A 22,851-nucleotide genomic window follows, 5' to 3' on the forward strand; every position below is an offset into this window, starting at 1 on the left:
TCCAAACACTGCCTTTAAGTATTATTATTTGTGCTCTATTCTAAAAGGTGAGCTTGTTATAAGTAATATTATAGTTTTCAACTGCCAAACTAACCACCGCTGTTGATAGTTACAGTAGGCGTCAGTTTGAGTGACGTGCTTGTTTTCTGACTCAACAGTGGAACGTCTGCGATGAACAAGCACGTACAGCATGAGGCGAGCTAATGACTTTCGACACTAGTGTGGGGGAGGGAGAGGAACCAATGCAAAGTTTGACCGTGTACTTTGATATATTTTTAAAATTGTTTAATGATGACTTAAAAGGGGAAGGGGAAATCACACCATTGACTTGATGACTCAAGTAAATGAAACAATTGCAAATTGTGGGACACATTATTGACACAAATTAGGACGTAACGCACTCTGCAAGGCAGATCAAAATTCATAAACTCACGAGGCCAATAATTCAACCCTGCAATCTACATACCATTTTAAAAGCAATCCCAACGTATCGAGTCATGCATTGTAAATTGTTACGATTTTTAACCACAAATGAGTCGCAGGGAAGGTCTTAAAAGATATTAGTCGATCCCCGCCCAAGCCCACAGAGAAGAAAAAGGGTACACGTTATCAATTGTACTTACCTATATCATTTTCGTTTATAGAGTCTGGGAAGCTTGCCATCTAACTGAGGGCAGAGACAAAGAAAAGCCAAGCTCCGACGGTAAAACCAAGATTAAAGTGGAAATTCGACGGCTGCGGATGAAGATAGCTTTTCTTCCACCTTCGGCTTCTGCTAGCGTCAGTAAATCCCTCCGCCTCAAAACCGCACTGCTGGGTAGAAAACGTAGTCGTCGTAAAACCCTTGATTACTTCAACACTTTACTTACTCTTTTGAATGTGATAATAAAACTGGCAAATATACGTCCTACAAACCGTTGCCGTTCTAATCACAATGCGAATTATACTAGCTTCTAAACGTAGACTGCAGTACAATGTATCAAGCTATTTTCATCCGGGGAGGCCGGGAGGGGCGATACTTTAAGAGTAGGCGGTGCTTCAGTATTTCATTTACGTCAGCAGAGTTTCCATAGAAATACTATTAACGCCCTCTTTTGGTGTTTTTGTTATGGTGTTAACTTTATTTTTTTGGAAAGCATATATCAAATTCTTTTAGCCTGTTTCATAATCGTAATTATTCCGTTGCCACAGTGAAAAGGAGTTTTAATGCATTTATTTCATTGTTATAGTGTGAGAATATACATTTATTTATTACTTTGTAGGTTCTAGGATTGATTTTTCCCCTAGGGATTGACAACAGGACGATGAAGAAAAAGACAAAATTTCAACGTTGGTACCATTGTACTATGATAATGTTTTCTTTTCTCTGGACACATCAGCGTCCTGTACTTTTTGCGCTATGTTCTGACTGTCTGCTGTATGCACACTTGCTCCGTTTTGCTCCTCTTATTTGTTGTGTTATTTGTTTCTTTATTTATTCCTCACTCTTATTATTCATTGTTTGTGCCTTCTTGTTTTTATTTTGTGTTGTTTACTTGTATGCATATCGTGTACTATGTCTCGTCACCGTGGGATAGTGGAAACGTAATTTCGATATCTTTGTGCGTCTTGGCGTGTGAAGAGATTGACAATAAAGCGTACAGCATTAATGCAAATTTTATCATTGGGGTCATGAGCAGATGTATCAAAAGTATTCACATTGACTACTCAAGTATAGATAATGAGATTGAAACATGATTTAAAAGAAGTTGAAGTAGCTAGCTTTTTACTCAACTGTAAAAGTATTGGTAACTATTTGAAATGTAAAAATTATGCAAGGAGAAAAAAATACAACGAACTGGAAGCCGTCAAACATAGTTACACAAATAAATTAGGTGTCTGGTTACAATTTTTATTGTTTTGATGCAGCCGTCAACTCAAATCCACATTTTCAAAACAGTTAACGCAGAGGGCTAAACACATGCCACAGTGGTCAAAATGACACATTTTTTTGCAAAAGGCTCCAACTGTGCCAAAATATTTAAAATATGAAACAAAAGCACAAGTGACACAAGTGAGCACCTCCAATAAATAACAAGCATTACCCAATGGGCAACAAAATACAGCACTCGTGTGAATCAGTGCACCATTGCTTGTCATCGCAGCCTATACGTACACAGCTTACATTGCAGCCTATACATAGCTTACATGCAGTCAAATGTGCCCTCTTGCAAAAAATGCATCAAGAATCAGATAGGCTTTTTTTTCTGACTGTGGCTGACAACTGAAATATTCACACAGAGAATACGTGGAAAAATACATTATTGTGTGAGAAATTAGGAAAGTAAAGTATTTTACAATAAAGAACAAAAATCTATAGTAGGCCTATACTATAAGAGTACAAAGATCGCCAAATGATTCCCGAGCGCGGCACCGCTGCTGCTCACTGCTCCCCTCCCCCCCAGGGGATGGATCAAAATCACACGGGGATGGGTTAAATGCAGAGGACAAATTTCAGATGTGTGTGTGACGATCATTGGGACTTTAACTTTAACTTTTTAACTTTACAAGAGATAGCCACAAATGATATTCGTGTGTCTCTTCTGAGCCCTTCCAGCTAGACCTCCACCTCGTACACACACTCTTCCTCTGACTTCTCTACCTCTTACTCTCACTCTACCTCTCATCTGCCTTAGACCTCCTCGATCCATGCTTGCAAAAAACAACACAGGCCTGAAGACTGATAGCAAATTGAAACATTTTGTGAAGAAGTGTCAGACAGGTGCTTTTAATGATTGCATACTGATCAGGGAGTTTCTACGAGCTCGGAGCATATGGTTTCTGTTTCGGAAGCGCGGCTTAAACAATGGAGTTTGGACTTCTTGAATGACATCTGTGTTAACTGTTTTGCAAAAGGGTGGGAAAACTGTTGTCAATCCAATGACAATGGGTTACATATTTGCATGAGCCATCTTCTCCTCAGCTGAGATGGTGATGATGAAGACTGAGAGGTTCCCAGTTTCTTCAAACAGGTCAAAGCAATCAATAAAAACTGTAACACTGCTTGACACGCCCACTCGCCCAAGCTGTCGGAAGCGAAGATGAAAAAGCTCTCGTACGCATGTGTTCAGTGTTTCCGGTGAAGCATTTACCTTGAAGTTCCAGACACAAGTGGCGTGTCGTCGCTCGACCAATCTTCGGGCAACTCGATGTATTAAGCGTTGAGAAGAGGGTAGGAAAGCGTAGAAGAGAGGCAAAATTAAGGTTGCTTCCTTCAGGCTGCAAAAAACACTGGCAGCATCACCATTAAGAGCCTTTTGATGCTCCTTGTATGTACGTCTTAAGTTGGTAAATTAAAATGAACTGAGGCAATGTAACACAAGTAAAGAAGGCGCTGCACTGTTTAGCTTAGTTTTTTTATGTGGCTGTCCATGAAGACCTGACAAGTGCTACAATCATGAAAAACCTTGTTTAAAGCACACAGATGCAGTAGAGTTACCGCAAAATAAGTTCTGATAAGTCTGTTTATATTGAAAAATACAAAAAGCATTTAAAAGTACAATAAAGTGTTTAAAACTACAATAAAAGGTTCATTAAAGTCTTGTGTGGATATTGTAACAATATATTTTCTCTATCGCGGGTGGTCTTGGAACCAATTATCCGCGATAAACGAGGGATTACTGTACCACCCTTGAGGTGGAGCCACGACTGTCGGGCTGGGTGCTTACCAAGTTGGGCACACCATACAAGTCAGACAAGTTTTTTTTTTTTAGGCTGTGTCATAAGAAGTGTCCTGTCACCATGGGTTTGCGTGCTCGTGAATATTTTACCAATACATTTTCCCAAGCTACATTGAAAGGGCTCTCAACATAATCATCCACTCAGTCAATTTGCTCATGACTAAAATAGTATGTATTTAAGGAGCACTGAATGAAGAGGATTATTTAGGTTAATTTGGCAGACGGGGTTAAAAAAAACAACCCCAACAACAATAAAAGATACATTTATTTTTTGCTTCGAGTGTGCCTGTGAGTTGTAGTGTTCAGTAAACAGACTAAAAATGTCAACCAGAACACTCATATGCAGCTATCTATTAACAGAGGTCACAATGTCATTGTCCAAAAAAAAAAAGATAACAGAAGTATACAGGGGTGACCATATGTCACGAGACAAAAACAAACACCACCCCTAAAAAAAAAAAAACCTTAAGTATTTTTTATGATTCTTGCTCAGACTTTTTTTGCAGTATGAATTAAAAATAATGGAAAATCATAAGCACCGTACGTGTCCTTGGTCCTTATGTTAGATTGATGAACTTGTTGCAATGGTTCACTGTGGACTTTTGGACAGTTACAGCTTTAATGACCACAATATCTGGATGCATAAAAATATATATTTCTGTAACCCCCAGTTGTTGGAGGAGAAAATCCAACACTCATGATACAGTTGTGTATATAAAGGGGCATTTTCCATGTCTTGGATTTGAAATGCCCATCCTGAGGATGCCTAATCACAAACAGAATATGCTACTGTAAAGAGAAAAGTAACAAAGGTAGAAACAATCTCTTGCTATAGTTAGTAAACCCCTAAGGAGAGGTTTTGAGGACAGGGTTAAAAAAATAAGGATAGAGACTAATACTTTTCATATTGCAATTAACATGGTATATCATCAAATTATCATTATACAGGAAAAAACAAACAAAATTAATGACAGTTAGTACCAATCTGTTTTGTGAGTCCAGGCATTTTCCTTAGAAAGAAGGGTTGGAGGTCTTGCCTGGTATCAGGGTGGGGCTGTGTGTAGTGGGTTATAGGAAGAGCTTCAATACCTACACTAATGGACCGTTCCACTGTCACCATGGTAACGATATATGGTGGAGCATGGGAGGATCTGAAATATGAACATCATTTAAATCTTCCCCGATGCCACTCCAATACAAATACTGTGAATGAATGAGTCAATTAGCGTTCAATTGGGCGTGGCATATTGATTATGAATTTATACCGGAAACCGGAGTGCCCGGAGAAAACCCACGTGGGCACGGGGAGAACATGCAAACTACACGCAGGGAGGGCCGGAGGTGGAATCGAACCCGCACGGCTTGTATTATAACTACAAGAAAAATCACAAAAACTGTTGGCAAATGTCTGGCGAACGTTTTGCCAACATTTGCGACAATGAAGAAACCCTGACGAACTTTGATGAGAATGCAACATTTATTGCCTTTGAAAACACTTGGACTTGTTCGCCACTCAGTGGGATAGAGGCTTAAGTGTAGTCATGAAACATGCTAGGTTTAGGCTTTATACAGAGACAATGATGATGCAACAAGCTCATTTGCAGGACAGGTTGGATGAGTGGGGAGAAGCTTACCATGACTCTGTCTCACTGCGTTGCCCGTTTTCTTCCTGAGTGGTTGCTCTTCTTGATTGACATTCTTCCTCTATGGACAGATAAACACACAGTGTCTAACTTAAATGTCATTAGTTGTCAGTTTGATAGAGCTTATAGAAACATTCCCTTTTCATTGACCAGCTTCCCACCCTGATGTAATGTGATACATGTTGGCTCCAATAATACTAGGATGAGGCTATTAGAGCTCACAAAGAAAAACATAGCTAGGATTTATGATCTCGCCAGAAAGATGAGTCAGCATCAGGTAATTGTCTCTGGCTCCTTGCCTACGAGGGGTAATGATGAGAGGTTTAGCAGATGACTTTCGCTTAAATGGTGGCTGGCTAGCTTCTGTAGTGAGCAGGGACTGCAGTTTGTAGACAATAGGCCCTCTTTCAGCCCATTATGAAAACATAGATTACTGTTTGAGCCTTCCATGAGAGTTCACATTAGAGCAGGACACGTGACAGGTGATTAGCGAGCCTGTAAGAACCAGTATTGAGTCTGTAAAGCTACAATGTGTGCAGAATTTTTAGGCAAATTTTATTTTTGAATTTTACTGCGCAAATTGTGTATTGGAAGCTTAATTTTGTTTTCTTTTTAACAACTACAGTTCTCTCGGTCAACCAAAATGTTTATAAACCTCAAACTTGAATATTTCAGAGAGTAAAAGATAGTTTCTGGCTTTCTTGGTAATATTTCTACGTGTGCAAAATTATTAGGCAACTATGCCGGACATGTGCAGAATTAATATGCAACTCAAGTAAAAATGGAAATTTTTCACTTTTCACTTCATAAATCTTTCACAAAATCACCTGTTTATTTTCATTTCTGAAAATGAGAATAATAAAGAATTCAAAGCATACAAATTAACAGTGGCCATTTAGCCACGCTTATTTTTAATAACAGTTCCATTTATGGAGTCTATCAGCTTCTTGATCTGTAGACAATTAACTTTTTGTGGCACACCAACCATTGTCTGATCGCAAATTGTCAATGTTTAATTACTGTTTTACCTCAGTGTAAATCTATTTAGGAAGCGCCCAAAAGTTCTCAATAGAATTTAGATCAGATGAAGAAGGAGGCCACGCCATTATTCTATCATCTTTCAGGCCTGTACCTGCAAGCCACACAGTGGAGTACAGTCAAACCTCAACATACAAATTTAATTTGTTCCGGGACCTACTTCGTATGTTGAAATAGTCGTATGTTGGATAAAATATTCCCATACAAATACATTGTAATTCGTTACATTTGTTCCACAGCCAAAAAAACCAACGATATTTCCTTAATAAATACTGCAGATACACAGCAATAGAACAAATGCGATTATATCGGAGATGTAAAAATAAATAAATAAGATAATCAATAAAAAGGTTTTTTTATTGTCACTGTATCTTAGCATATGTTCCGTAACTTACAGTTTGTGAACCTCAAACTAAGCTTTTTTTTTTTTTTTTTAATATATTTTTAATTTTTATATTTTATATATTTTCTTTTCTATTTTCAGTTTTTTTATCTAGCTTACATAATGTTTACTTAAAAATAACTAGCCTGGTAATCCTCAAAGGGGGATCCCCCATCTGCAGCCCCTTGACAATCTTTCTAATTTTTTTGCTGTCTTGGGGGTTAAGATTAAGGGATGTTATTAATATTTGTCACCTGTATGTGAAGCCCTTTGAGACATTTTTGCGATTAGGAGCAATATAAATAAATTTGACTTGACATGCACTCTCACCTTGTTGACTCTCACTTGACATGCTTTGGTATGTATTTCTATTTTCTGAGCCCAGTTACATGGTTTACCCATTACATACTGCTTTGGAAAATAGTGAGCAGGGGCCCAACTTAATGATAAAACTGGTCCCTCAAATAAGGCTAATTTCAGAAATGCTTGAATTAAGGAGTGGATAGTGTGCACTGATGCATACTTTTAATTTCAGGAATTTATTGAAGCATTCAGCATAACATCCCAATGGCAATAGCTCTGATTGCACCAAAAGAAAACAAACCCTTTCCTGTGATTTGACCAAGAAAGAAAGGAAGGAGAACACAGGAAAATAATTTGAATGATTTTTCAGCCTTTCATCTCTATCAGCATAGTTTAAATCTGTGAATTGTCAGTCGAAAAAATGTGCAGATTACTGGGCATTATTTACATTTAGTAGAGTAAAAAATAAATGTGGAAATACTGACATTAACATGATCATTGAGGAACATGCTAATTGACTTTTCTGTTACTCGGATTAATGGCATTCCTTTAATGCTGTAAATGCACTGCAAAACTGACATTAGTCAATATGTTTAATTCCATTTTTTTTGTGTGTGAACAATCAACACCAAGTGGGACACAATCGTGAAGTGGAACCAAATATAACTTTCTCTTACCACAGGAGTTTCCTTCCACATCATCAAGGAGATTGGCTGTGGAATGAGCGGTACCCAACCTGGTAAGGTTTAGTCAGAAAACTAGATAGATTGTTCATTCTTATGCACTAGAATCTAGTGACTAGAGTACAACATGCTACAATATACATGGTAATTTGAGAAGTATTGACTGACATTGAATTGTAATGGATGCCAAAGAGTGAATGAATGAATTCACTCAAAGTACTGTTTCTTTGACACTTTACTGGACGCAATAAAATTGTTGGTTCCCTGTATCCAACAACCATCTCTAAATTTATCTTAAATAGACAAAAGCAATAATAAAATGAAGTACAGACAAAATATCAAAGGAAATTCAAACTATCCCCTCCGTGAGTCGTCACCTTATCGTGGTGGAGGGGTTTGCGTGCCCCTATGATCCTAGGAGCCATGTTGTCTGGGGCTTCATGCCCCTGGTAGGGTCACCCATGGCAAACGGGTCCTAGGTGAGGGGCCAGACAAAGCACGGCTCACATTAGCCCCTTATGATGAAAAAAATAAATGGATCTCGTTTTCCCTCGCCCGGACGCGGGTCACCGGGGCCCCCCTCTGGAGCCAGGCCTGGAGGCGGGGCTCGAAGGCGAGCGTCTGGTGGCCGGGCCTTCGCCCATGGGGCCCGGCCGGGCACAGCCCGAAAAGGAAACGTGGGTCCCCCTTCCCATGGGCTCACCACCTGTGGGAGGGGCCAAAGGGGTCGGGTGCAGTGCAAGCTGGGCGGCGGCCAAAGGCAGGGACCTTGGCGGTCTGATCCCCGGCTGCAGAAGCTGGCTCTTGGGACATGGAATGTCACCTCTCTGGCTGGAAAGGAGCCCGAGCTGGTGTGCGAGGCAGAAAAGTTCCGACTAGATATAGTCGGACTTGCCTCCGCGCACAGTTTGGGTTCCGGTACAAGCCCTCTCGAGAGGGGCTGGACTCTCTTCCACTCTGGAGTTGCCCACGGTGAGAGGCGTCGAGCAGTTGTGGGTATACTTATTGCCCCCCGGCTGGGCGCCTGCACATTGGGGTTCACCCCGGTGAACGAGAGGGTAGCCTCCCTCCGCCTTCGGGTGGGGGGACGGGTCCTGACTGTTGTTTGTGTCTATGCACCAAACGGCAGCTCAGAGTACCCACCCTTCTTGGGGTCCCTGGAGGAAGTGCTGCAGAGCGCTCCTTCTGGGGACTCCATCGTTCTACTGGGTGACTTCAATGCTCACGTGGGCAATGACAGTGAGACCTGGAAGGGCGTGATTGGGAGGAACGGGAGGTTCTGTGGAGGGTGCTTCGGGAGTACGGGGTGCAGAGCCAACTGATAAGGGCGGTTCGGTCCCAGTATCATCGATGCCAGAGTTTGATCCGCATTTCCGGCAGTAAGTCGAATTCGTTCCCAGTGAGGGTTGGACTCCGCCAAGGCTGCCCTTTGTCCCCGATTCTGTTCATAATTTTTATGGACAGAATTTCTAGGCGCAGCCGAGGCGTTGAGGGTGTCCGGTTTGGGGACCTCAGCATCGAGTCTCGGCTTTTTGCAGACGACGTGGTGCTGTTGGCTTCTTCAGGCCGTGATCTCCAGCTCTCACTGGAGCGGTTCGCAGCCGAGTGTGAAGCGGTCGGGATGAGGGTCAGCACCTCCAAATCCGAGTCCATGGTCCTCGATCGGAAAAGGGTGGAATGCCCTCTCCGGATCGGGGATGAGATTCTGCCCCAAGTGGAGGAGTTTAAGTATCTTGGGGTCTTGTTCACGAGTGAGGGGAGGATGGAGCGCGAGATCGACAGGCGGATCGGTGCAGCGTCGGCAGTAATGCGGACTATGTACCGGTCCGTCGTGGTAAAGAGAGAGCTGAGCCAAAAGGCAAAGCTCTCAATTTACCGGTCGATTTACGCTCCTACCCTCACCTATGGTCACGAGCTATGGGTCGTGACCGAAAGAACGAGATCCCGGATACAAGCGGCCCAAATGAGTTTTCTCCGCAGGATGTCCGGGCTCTCCCTTAAAGATAGGGTGAGAAGTTCGGTCATCCGGGAGAGACTCGGAGTAGAGTCGCTACTCCTCCACGTTGAGAGGAGTCAGATGAGGTGGCTCGGGCATCTCATCAGGATGCCTCCTGGACGCCTCCCTGGGGAGGTGTTCCGGGCATGTCCCACCGGTAGGAGACCCCGGGGACGACCCAGGACGCGCTGGAGAGACTATGTCTCTCAGCTGGCCTGGGAACGCCTTGGGATCCCCCGGGATGAGCTAGATGAAGTGGCTGGGGAGAGGGAAGTCTGGGAGTCCCTCCTGAAGCTGCTGCCCCCGCGACCCGACCCCGGATAAGCGGAAGAAGATGGATGGATGGATGAATTCAAACTATACTTTGAGTGCAAAAAAATGAATTACTGGCAGGACAAACAAGTGGCCTTGACAAAACTTTTGCAATCCTTAATATTTTGTTGCCTTATTTTGAGTCAATTACTGAAATCTCTCCCCCTCCCCAAGAGACAACCAAAGTAAATACAAAATTGTAGAAAAGTTGTAAAATGATGAAACTTGTTTGGCCCAAAGTTGCTGATCATGTAATTAGGGCTACACTCGTCTGATTTGTGTGCGGGTGGCTTAGGGTCGATCTTCGCTCAGTGACGTACATGTGTGGGTGTGATTGTATGTTCATCTCTATAGGTGCCCTGCGACTGGCTGGCGTTTACATAACATATTAAATGCACCCTCAGTCCATGATATCGCTAGTTATTTTAAAAATTTAGTTTATCTGATTGAGTATATGTAACTAACCTATTCAGAAATAATTTATTATTAAATGAATACTTAAAATATGCCTACAACTAATTTTATGTTGTAATACATACCATTATGGCGAAGGGATGCAATTGATATCGTGATATGAATTTTGGGCCAAATATACAAACAGACAAATAGGTTTTTGGGGTGGTTAAGTCAAAGTTCATACTTAAAGCCAGTTGAGTGCTGTGGTATATGGCATTAGGCAATGCAAAAGACACAATCACCAGTTATCGCTATATGAATGAACCAAACAGTTTTTGTATGCTCAAGTTTTGCATCTGTATGCATGTGCCTTGCCAAAATGTCAAGCTCCAGTTGAGTCCCTCCCAGCAGCTTTGTGTCTTGTCAAATTGCTTTTTAACAAATTCAAATCTCCTCTTCAAGTTGTTCTTTTTTACCAAAAGGGTACCAACAATTTTGTTTGTGTGTATACAAGCACATAGGCCAATCTGTAATACTAAATCTCAGGATACGAATGATGCTTCAGAAGTGTTCTCCTTTTTGACTTTCTTCTCTTTGTCCTTTCTGAGAACGTTTTGGCAATTTCAAAAAGCTTCTTTCTTGTAGCTGGGAAAAAAAAGACAATTTGTTTGGTCAAATGTTAATTTGATAAGAATAACATTTGGAGGAGGAGACTTACATTTGCCCATATGTTTAAGTTTGTCTCTAAACAGGGCATCTTCTGACACAGCCTCTGGTGAAGGTGCAGAGAATAACTCTATAATACAATGACAACAGCAACACTTACTGTAGTACTCATAACATGTTCTGTAGATTGATGTATGATCACATGGCATAAGGGCAGTTAGTAACAAATCAATTAACATAACAGTGGACATAGTGCACTAGCATTCTGTATAATAGTTTGATTGTATGCGTTATGAATTATATCTACCTGGGCAATTCTCCGAGCCAGATGAATGACTGCACTTTGATTTCTTTGATTCATACTTCAAGCGATCTAAAAAAACAAGGAAAAGCTATTATGAACCAAAACATGATGAGTCCTAGCGCAAAACACAAGTTGTGAGCGGTGGGGAACAGATGCTAAAGCGAATATCTCCCGACCCGAAGGTTGTAGCTTTGACCCTAGAGTGATCATGTTGAAGTGTCCTTGTTCAACATACGGAGTTATTGCGGCATCATCAGGAGACAGTTACAAAGAGCTTATAGTATACCGAAGGTAGAAAGCTACTATATTATAGCATATTCACAATTGTACTGTTAATTAATTACACGTGTCAGAAGCGTAAGGAAAACACGAAGATATTCACGATCTCATCAAAGCATTAAACATTGATAAATGCTTTGATTAGATCTTTAAAACACTGTTTATTATTTTTTTATTTAACTTCACAACTATCATTGGTTCTTCTTGCCAGTATGTATTCTCAAGGTGGTATATATGCAAAAGAAAAACAGTTCCTTGAAATCCATGTCTCACATGAAGATAATAATAATTTTGAATACTTCAAAGTCAATGTTTACATTTGAACTTAATACACGGATCAATTTTTCTTCATTTAACATCATTCATTCATACAAGTTTTAGTTACTAATTGTGGTTTTACTTTTGCTTCGTGATAAAAAATTGTGTTGAACCAATACTATACAGTACAGTAAAGTAGTATCATACATTAACAGTCTTCCACAATTATTTTTAGGTTTAGATTCAATTCAATTGTGGTCTCTCAGTTACTTCTGGGTGATCTTAACAGGGCGAACCTCGTACACGAACTCCCCAGATACAGACAGCACGTAACGTGTCCCACCAGAGGGGCACAGACTCTGGACCACTGCTACACCGTGATTAAGGATGCATACCACTCTGTGGCTCGTGCAGCTTTAGGACTCTCGGACCACTGTCTAGTTCATCTGATCCCGGCCTACAGGCAGAAACTAAAAACGTCTAAGCCTGTGGTGAGGACTGTGAGGAAGTGGACAGTGGAGTCAAGGCAGGACCTCCAAGTCTGCTTTGACTGCACCGATTGGGGAGTTTTCGAAGCTGCAACTTCAGACCTGCATGAACTCACTGACACTGTCACATCATACATCAGTTTTTGTGAGGATCTGTGTGTGCAGACTAAGACCTTCTGCACGTACAACAACGACAAACCTTGGTTTACACCGAACCTCAGGAGGCTGCGCAAAGTCAAGGAGGAGGCCTACAGGAGCGGCGACCGCGACCTGTTCAAGCAGACCAGAAACACACTGAACCGAGAGGTCAGGAAAGCCAGGAGGTGTTATGGGGAGAGCCTGAAGAGACACCTCTCTGCCAATCCTGATCCCTCAACAGTGTGGAAAGGTCTGCAGAGCATCACGGGCTTCAAGAAACGAACCCCCCGTCCTGCGGAGAGCCCAAGGCTTGCTAACCAGCTAAACAGGTTCTACTGCAGGTTTGATCGGTCCTCCCACACGACGGGACTTCCTGCAGCACAATCTACATACTCCTCTCCCCACAACTGCTCTGTCCACACCTCTATCAACGTTGTCACCCACTCTCTCTCTTGCAGAGGCCGCGCCCGCACTCCAGATCCGCGAGGAGGAAGTGCGCCAGATGTTCCGGAGACAAAAGACCAGGAAGGGACCGGGCCCAGACGGCGTGTCACCTTCCTGCTTGAAAGTCTGCGCTGAGCAGCTGGCGCCCACCTTTGCACGGATCTTCAACCGTTCTCTGGAGCTGTGTGAGGTGCCCTCGTGCTTCAAGAGCTCCACCATCGTTCCAGTGGCCAAGAAGCCCGCCATCACAGGTTTGAATGACTACAGACCTGTCGCACTGACATCTGTGGTCATGAAATCTTTCGAGAGGTTAGTGCTGAACCACCTGAAGGATGTCACGGGCCCCCTGCTTGACCCCCTCCAGTTTGCCTACCGGGCAAACAGGTCGGTGGATGATGCGGTCAACATGGGACTGCACTACATCCTGCACCACCTGGACACCCCAGGAACGTACGCCAGGATCCTGTTCGTGGACTTCAGCTCAGCGTTCAACACCATCGCTCCTGACATCCTCCAACAGAAGCTCATCCAGCTTGCGGTGCCTGCCTCCACCTGTCAGTGGATCACCAGCTTCCTGACCAACAGGAGACAGCGTGTGAGGCTGGGGGGCATCACATCTGACACCCGGACCACCAATACTGGAGCACCTCAGGGGTGCGTCCTCTCCCCACTGCTCTTCTCTCTCTACACCAACGATTTCTCCTCAGGTGACTCTCCTGTGAAGCTCCTGAAGTATGCTGACGACACCACTCTCATCGGACTGATCCAGGACGGTGATGAGACTGCGTACAGACAGGAGGTGGAGCGGCTGGTCCACTGGTGCAGCCAAAACCACCTGGAGCTGAACCCGCTCAAGACCGTGGAGATGACAGTGGACTTCAGGCGAGACCCTTCACCACCTTTACCCCTCACTATCCGCAGTAATACTATTCTCTCCACAGACACCTTCAGGTTCCTGGGAACCACAATCTCTTGGGACCTGAAATGGACCGGCCACATAGACTCTGTCCGGAAGAAGGCCCAGCAGAGGCTGTACTTCCTGAGACAGCTCAAGAAGTTCAACCTGCCGCGAGAGCTTCTGAAGACCTTCTACACTGTCATCATCCAGTCTGTCCTCTGCACCTCCATCACTGTCTGGTTTGGATCGGCCTCCAAACAAGACAAGCACAGACTGCAACGGACAATCAGGACTGCAGAAAAGATAATTGGAATCAACCTCCCATCTATCCAAGACTTGTACCTGTCCAGGACCAGTAAACGTGCAAGGAACATCTCTACAGACCCTTCTCACCCAGGTTGCAGTCTGTTTGAACTACTCCCCTCCGGACGGCATTATAGAGCTCTGTACGTCAAAACCAGCAGACACAGAGACAGCTTCTTCCCCCAGGCTGTTGCTCTGATGAACTCACACCACTCAGAGTCTCAGAGTCATTGCTGTGCAATAACATCCTGCTCGCCACACCTTTTTTGAATTGTCTACACTGTTTGTACTACGTGTCCTCTCTGCATCCATTGCAGCCTGGTCATCCTGGAAGAGGGACCTTCCCATCTGTGGTCTCTTCTCAAGGTTTCTCAGTTCCCCTAGCTGGAGTTTTGAGTTCTTCCTTGCCCTCTTGGGAGTTTAAGATCAGGGGATGTTTGAGAATATTTGCCATTTTTCACATGTCCTGAGTGTTGTTAGTCACCTAAATGTTGAACAGAGGCTGTGATTTACCGAAGTCAAATTCCTTGTTTGGCGAATAAAAACTCTTGAATCTTGTTAATATCCATGATGAGAGAACTACGCGTTTACTTGTTTTACTTTTAGGTGTTGGAAAAGTACCTCAAAGTAAGTTAAGTCTTTTGCCTCACAATTCAGCAACCATTTTAATATACATTCTCTTTAAAAATACAATAGAAATCGACATTTCTATTGACAACTAAACTGAATAGTTTAGAGCAGTCTTTACACAGCTTGTATAGCAGTTATTCAGTGAAAATTCAACAATTCTAGCAAAAAAAAAAAATCTATTTTCAAATCCTCAATAAATTCTATGCAATGTTGAACATTTAATGTAAGATAAGATATACAAATCTTTAAGGTCTAGGCGGAAATCCAATTAAACAGGTCAGGTATGTAGAAGCCCATAATGTATGAAACAGAGGTGGCCAGAATGGTCCATCCGTCCATCACTCTGGACACCCATTTTGTGGAAGAAGGGCGGAGGATGAGAACGTTTAAAAAAAAAAAAAAAAAAAATTAATTAAAAAAAACAAAAAAAACACTATCTACTGACACACTATCGTGGATGTCCGCCAAAGATAGAGGTTTCCGTTTCTGACAGGTGTTTTCTTTCTCGCATGTACCCGATACACTACGTTCAGACTGAATGTGAAATATTCAAGATTCAAGAGTTTTTATTCGCCATGTTTGAGCGTGCCAAACAAGGAATTTGACTTCGGTAAATCACAGCCTCTGTTCAACATTTAGGTGACTAACAACACTCAGGACATGTGAAAAATGGCAAATATTCTCAAACATCCCCTGATCTTAAACTCCCGAGAGGGCAAGGAAAAATATCACGAGACACCGCTTGACCAATCAGGCCACTAGACACAAAACTAGCCAGACAGGAGAGAGTCATGTCCGTTGCAGGCAAGAAAAACTGCATCGATGTATTAACAGCTACACTGCCACGTGTTTTGTATTATTCTTCATAATAAAGCTCAAGCCCCTTTGGTGCTTTCATGTGCCTAGAGAGATTCTGTCGCTACGGATCAGATTGCCAAGGTCCTTGCCTTCTTCCACTGCCCAGCTGAAAGGGAAGGATGGACAATTCTATATAATATTTCTAATCACTACATTAAATAAGAAAATGGGATAGAGAAAAGGTAGAGACAAAGTGACAGAAAGAGATGGGAGTGCATGCATAAGTACGGTTATACAGGAAAAAAAAGACTGACACTGACTATGTGTGTCTGGTTTTGTTGTCTCTAACTGCAGCATTCAATATGGTGTACCACAGTATTTCGCTGGCTTGTCTGCAGCACCATGTTGGCATCACTGGTAGCGCTCTAGAGTGGTTTAAATCCTATTTGGCTGGCAGTACTTTTGTGTTAGCCTAAGTGGCTTTAAGTTTTGCTCGACCCCTCTGTCGTATGCTGCTCCACAGGATTCTATTCAGAAGCCATTGCTGTTTTCATGGTATTCTGCCCTATGAAAACATGGCATTTCCTTTCACTGTGATGCAGATGACATTGCCGTTGAGCAAGAAGTTCAATTTAAAAATAAAAAAATAAAAATTATGGCTTTCTGTCCCAGTGGCCTGAGTAAATCCTATCCTGTTGTCCTGGGCCCCCTGGAGTAAGCCAAAACTGTGTTTGAAATTGACCAGTGATTTTAAGTTAAGTCCATTTTGGGCAGCTGGCTAAGGTCAAGCCCTTTCTTTCTCAACAGCACTTAGAAACAGTAATACACGACTTCATTGCCTCTAGGCCAGACTACAACCTCTTCCATAATTCCAATTATGGAATTACCGGCCTTGGAGGATTTTTATTCATTTGTTTAATTTTGTAGAAATAAAAGCATGATCACAGACATGACACAAAACTAGTCATTTCAAATAGAAACTTTCTAGCTTTAAGAAACACTGTGAAATAAAGAAAAAAAAATTATGGCAATCTGTAATGGTTACTTTTTTAAACCAAGAAGAGGGGAAAAAATATTATTATTTTAGGGGGCAGGCTAAAAAAAGGCTGCATAGTAGTTTAAACCAAGGATGTCCGAACCATGGCCATCCGTTTAGCAGCTTGGCTCGTAGACTAAAATGAACATTTAATGTGGCCTTGCTTGTACTACAACACAAATTTTCTCCATTGTGTAACAAGGCAGAAGTACACGTGCACACACACACACGTGCACACACACACACACGTGCACACACACACACGTGCACACACACACACGTGCACACACACGCGCGCACACACACGCGCACACACACACGCACGCACGCGCGCGTCTTCTTCGTTGGTAGTTGGCAAAAAAGGCTTCGAAACCAGGAATTGAAATTTTGAAATGTGAACGATTCCAGAAGAATCAGAAGTTAGGCCCAGTTTGTTCTCCAGACTCAATGCTCAACCCCGCTCGTCTTGCCAGGTATTTAGACAATTAGGGCTATGTGTACTAAGTTATAGGATAATTTAATTTGTATGGTATTGTCACTTTGAAAGAATACAAAAAATAGTTGCTGAAATGTGAGTAATGTGGTGATGCTGTCAATAAAAAGACTACCTCTCTCTAAGGCAACAAGAAACTCCCGGTTTCGCTGCAGTTCTCTCATGAACTCCTCGTTCTGTAGAAAAAGCGCAATGCGCTCATCTTCCAGGTACTGCTTCAGTTTCTTGTCTTGCTCTGTAGCTATTGCCGTCACACCTGGAGCACGAGTTGTGCCTTCAACTCTAGACTGAGAACTTGACTGGCCTGTCATTTTACTCAAAGAGACTGAAGATGAGGATGGTGATGTTCCAAGCTGGGAAAGCTCAGCCTGAGTACTCTGTGGAAAAAGACACGCTATACGTTATAAAGAATGTTCAAATTGTTGAGAAACCACATATACACTTGCACGAGGAGAACTGTTTAGCTATGACACGACAGCAACAGCAAATCGGGGTCGAGGACCTACTTACTACGTCACCCGCATGAACGTGAACAAGCAAACACAGCCAAATATATATTTTTTAATAACACGCACACACACAATGCATGTGGTGAAATAAAAACAGTGCTGGACAACAATATCATTTCGGTCGTTGGAACCAAGAGCCATATACCGGCTGGGACTGACAGAAAAGGAAATTCTTCAGAGTGGACTGAAATGTTTACAACTCTTTAACTGTCAACCAAGATATCATTTAGCAGCCAAGACAACCACCATGTTGTTACGGTTGTTACGACTGCCCTCATTACTCAGCACAAGACGAGTATTGATGAGAACTTCCAAAAACTAATGAGGCTAACTTAGATGACAGGCTGTACATGTCCTATGAGCACATTTTATCAAATGTTCCAAGCTTTGTTTTACTTACATTTATACTTTCTAATTGCTGAGGCAGGATCCTAAGGAAATCATCTGGGAGATTTCCAAGCAATGGAGGGTTCCAATTCCTGAAGTTTTTGACCTGCTTGGGACCTGAAAGTTGTTGTTGGGCTTCAAATCTAAAAGGGAGATGATGTAGCAGGACAGAGAGGCGCTCAAGAACAACGTGTTATATTATAGTAAAATAAACATTTCCTATTAGTTACTCATAAATACAGTGGTATCTTGATGTATGAGTTTTATTCGCTCCATGTCCTCATCTCTAAAATTAACTTTCTCCACTGAAATGAATAGAAATGTCATTAATCTGCCCCCCCTCAATCCCAAATTTATTCATAAGATGAATAGCACTCTTCTACATTATACATTATACAAACAGATCTGATATTTTCTTTTCCCAGTATTCAACCTCTACCAGATTTTTTTATGACTGTTTGAACAGCTCAATTTAGATTTTTTCCAAATCTGACCAGCATCACTTTTAAATGTAGTTTTAGATCGGCTATGCAACCGATGTTTTTGCTATGTCAGTTTGAACTGCCATGTGGCAAGTATCCGACACTGACATCAACCAGAGCACAAAATGTACTCCGTGCGAGCAGGGGGGAGAGTCCAGGAAGGTGCGAGATCAAATGTACAAAGTTGTTTTGAGTAGCAGTGATGACTTTATATTTACCTTTAATTTAATCCCACTTCAAAAATAATGTCAACATTTATGGCGATAGTAGTAACTCAGTGACACAGACGGTTCATTTTTACATACGGCCATGACATGGCACCATCTTTAGGTCACCGGAGATTGAAAAACCTTGCCTTATTTCTTCCAAATATTTAATATTCAATATCCATTAGGGCATCTTATTCCGTGCAGGGTGGACCGAATGGTTTAATATTTTGCTGCGTACCGTTGCACCCGTCCCCTAGTAGATAGGAGATAGAAGCATTACCTCTTACATGCTGGACAACATTTGCATCCGTAAACACTTATTGTCACTTATTGAGTTCTTCTGCGCATAACTTTGCAGACGGATATATGGTAAATCTTCTCTGGCGTGCTATTTTTCTATTTCCCATAACCACTACTGCTGCTAAAGCAATGCAGATTTCTCCACCGTGGGAATAAAAGTTTTTTTTTTTGTTAAATATTTATTATATCACTAATATACTTTTAATATTATTGGCCCCCCTCTCAGATGACCTGTGCAGTGACGTCCTCCATCATTTCTAGTCTTAAGTGGCTGGCTACATTATTCTGTATTATTTTCTCCCAATTCATCTGTAATGCAGTGCCGGCCAACCCTATATAACGTGTCCTCTACTAGAGAAACACTTATTTGAGTCTTTAGTGATTTCGATATATAAGCAACTCAAGAGCCAACGTCCAAGAGAAAAAGAAAGGTGCATTTCACAGACAATACCAGAAGACTCACTTGAAATATGGATTTAGGCTAAGGCTAAAAGGTCTTAATGTTGATTGGGGGGGGGATAAACAGCTGATTGCGTTGATTGAGATTGAATGATTGTTCACCAGATGGAGCTGCAAAGGCTTTCAAGGCAAATACATTTTTGAACCAGCCTTACCTTGGTGGGGGTTTTGGTGGGGCTTCTGGGTATTTACTATCAAAAATGTGCATATCATATGTTGGTGGTGAGTAGATTGGCGGTGGTTCCTCATCTGAACTGTCTGGTTCAAGCGTTCTCTCCAGAATCTGAGGGGAAATACAATTGTCACAATGCATGATTCAAGTAAAGCCTGTCCTATTTTGTTTCCATTCAATCTTTCCAGGTCATCTTGCTTTGCACATCCACTGCACAAGACATGACAATTTAGTAAAATACAGGCAATAGGCCTCACTGGAAATAAGAGGGTTAGGGTTGACAGCTTTGGACACTTTCCACTGACCTCTGGTGGGATGCTGTCATCAGAGTCTGAGCTATCATCTGTAGTCTGTCCATCAATGCTCATCTGTAGAAGCTGGTCAATGGTGGAATCCACAGCACCATTATTGGAACGCAAGACACATTCGATTACTTCATAATCCATTGTGGGGAACATGATCTTGAAGTCCTCCATTGCCTGGTTGAACTCCAGTCGGCGGACCTGGCGGTTGGGTCTGCTGTTGTTAAGCTCGCCCTGTCCATCACCTCCACCAGTGCTTCTAGATCCTCCATTACTACTGCTTCGCCTGAACAGGCTGGTCATTGTCAAATTCTCACCAACCTAGTGCTAGGATGGCCCTTACTGTATGTGTGTGATCTGTCAGCGTTCCTCAAGTAGTAAAGTTGGATTCAATTGCCTCTAGCATGGCACACTGAATCCTGGAGTGTGAGGAGTACGTGTAAAGCCTCTTTTAGGTTTGACGACCTATAATAGAAAAATAATGTGTTAGCTCAATCTGGTATGAGATATTCAGACACTTTTATAACTGCTTTGGCAATTTTGGCCACACGCAGTCGCGCGGCGCGAGCGTCATCAAAATGCGACAAAAGCGCAATGACAGACGATCCATTCGATGAAAACTCATGCTGTCCAACTAGCCCCCTTGTAAACCGGCAACGATAAGTTATCATCCTGAGAGCATTCTGAAATTTGGCGTTGAACCACAAATTACTCTTAAAGAGATTGTTTCTGTTTTAGTAATTTATTTGGGATTTGCACCTTTACCTTTGCACTTTTACATCCCAAATTTTAGAGGTTTTCTGGTTCTTTGGGCAAACATGAAATAGTACATTCACTAAATACAAAAAGTTGATAAAGCAAATATAGTCTTGTTTTGCACATTGAATAAGTCATTTGTACATGTTTCATTTCCAATCTTAGTCTGGCACCTACAACTGATTGTGTTTGCATTTTATGGACCACAGTCCATGTTTTTGTTTGAATTCATTAAAGAAAAAGACAATTCAAGCAATGTTCTCTTGTATTTAAGATTGTACGGTGATAGCACCTGGATACTAGTGTGGAAGAAATGGGTGAAAACAGTGAGAAAATGCCAAAATGCCTTTTGGTAACAGGTCGAAGCAACTTTTTGTGATTGGGGGAGGAACTATACTTCATTTTTGGAACCATAAAATTATTGAAATTATGAACTATGAACTGAACAAGTTAATTTTAAAATTTGAGAATTGAACTTTGAAGTAGTTTGTGTAGAAAATTAACTTTTCCAACTTTCCTTGTTCAATAAATACTGTTCCAAACATGTTCAATAAATGCTGTTCCAATTTCAAAAACATAATCGTGAAAATAAACGTGATTTCAATGTTGAACAAAATAACCGTGATTATGATTTTTACCCATGATGGAGCAGGCCGAATACATACATATACATAAATGTATATGCACGCACACACACGAAAAGCCACTTCTGTCCCTGCCACAAATCGCCGATTCACGGGAAGCCCAGAATTTATTTTTTTCTCTGGCGATTGACCAATCATAGTCGTTCATTGCAAAAGAAACTGGTCACATCACAAGACAACGGTAATCAAAATGTACACCGAACACACAAAGTCCACAACATATTCCGACATCAGTACAAAACGGGGCTTCTACAAAGCTTTATGAAATACATCTTAAAAAGATGAGCAAAAATTCACAGCCGACCGAGTGAACAAGGAGATAGTCACAAGATGATTCTGGTGTGACATCTTCACGATAGCTACGCTTCCCTCCTGTGATTGGTTCTCATCAAAACACTGCTAACTGGCTAACGGTAACGTCTCTCTCCGCAAACACTGAACCCTTAAATATCAATACAAATGCCAGAGGTGGTCATGTCGACATTTTAAAGTTAAATTTCGCTGATTTCGATTTTACCTATGACAGCATCGCCGAATTCGGTAGTTCAAAGCATTCACTTTTAAAGGTCCTCCGGATAATCCATCCTAAAGGCCTGACTCACTCCCAGCAGCATCCAATCCGAATTGGCCCAATTTAGATTTGTCATAGATTCAGTACATCAATAATACGATTTTGGGGCGGCGGGGTGCAACTAAGACCCAGCAACTTTTTTTTTTTTTTGCCCTTTTCCTAATTTGAGTATTCGATATTTGGCACTATAGGACACATTTGATGTAATGCACCAAATACTAAGCTAAAGCCAAACAAATCTTTCATGTTGGACATGTTCCGTTTAGGCTACCGTTACTCACAGGCTGGTTGGATCCCGAGCAGGATTAAAAGTATCTACAGTGTAGCAGAGTCTTGACAAAAAGGCCAGCTGTGTAGCGGGACGGTGGGCCGGTCATAGGAAACAGAAGTGCACTGCCTCCATAATCTTAGCAGTAAGCTACCTCGGCTAGCAACCGGATGTGTCCATTTTACCCAGTGCACACAGTAGTGATGTGCATTCCAGTTCTTTTAGGTGAACTGAATCTTAAGAATCAGTCCACTCAAAAGATTCGTTCAAACTAATCGTTCAATGAATCCCCCCTAACATATTGTCATATAAAGCAGTTAACCAAATGTCTGATTTTTATGTTTTGATTGGCGAATATAAAAACAAGGAGTAAAACACCAGACAAGTTATAACTTAAATGTTTATTAAAATAATAATAATAATAATAAAAATTAAAGTACATCTCAAACCAGCAATCTAATGTGAAACTGCAGTCGATATATTGGATAACAATATTTAGGCATATATATGCATACATGTTATTTAAAACCTACTATAAGTAAATCGTAAATCTACATTCTCGTTTACATAGTTCACGCCAGGAGA

General features: G+C 41.8%; 1 protein-coding gene across 6 annotated transcripts in view; it reads right to left on the reverse strand.

The window, feature by feature from the left end:
• LOC119132863 (WD repeat and SOCS box-containing protein 1-like) overlaps positions 1-22,436 on the reverse strand; it is a 48,449-nt gene extending 26,013 nt beyond the window's left edge. Inside the window, exons 1-11 of one of the 6 annotated variants that reach the window (XM_037268433.1) lie at positions 22,280-22,435; positions 20,031-20,492; positions 19,709-19,836; positions 18,117-18,246; positions 17,323-17,584; positions 11,446-11,511; positions 11,191-11,268; positions 11,024-11,117; positions 7,763-7,821; positions 5,354-5,423; positions 3,972-4,870 (exon numbers count right to left, since the gene is read on the reverse strand). In XM_037268433.1, coding sequence (XP_037124328.1) covers position 4,870; positions 5,354-5,423; positions 7,763-7,821; positions 11,024-11,117; positions 11,191-11,268; positions 11,446-11,511; positions 17,323-17,584; positions 18,117-18,246; positions 19,709-19,836; positions 20,031-20,330 — 1,188 coding nt within the window. In that variant the 5' untranslated portion in view covers positions 20,331-20,492; positions 22,280-22,435 and the 3' untranslated portion in view covers positions 3,972-4,869. Of the gene's footprint in view, positions 1-623; positions 1,031-3,971; positions 4,871-5,353; positions 5,424-7,762; positions 7,822-11,023; positions 11,118-11,190; positions 11,269-11,445; positions 11,512-17,322; positions 17,585-18,116; positions 18,247-19,708; positions 19,837-20,030; positions 20,493-21,731; positions 21,902-22,279 lie in introns of those variants that run through there. The other 5 variants (XM_037268434.1, XM_037268431.1, XM_037268432.1 and 2 more) reach the window with 5 other exon arrangements.
• Positions 22,437-22,851: the final 415 nt, after the last annotated feature.

The sequence above is a fragment of the Syngnathus acus genome, chromosome 13 (genome assembly GCF_901709675.1).
Source record: "Syngnathus acus chromosome 13, fSynAcu1.2, whole genome shotgun sequence".
Lineage (NCBI taxonomy): Eukaryota > Metazoa > Chordata > Actinopteri > Syngnathiformes > Syngnathidae > Syngnathus > Syngnathus acus.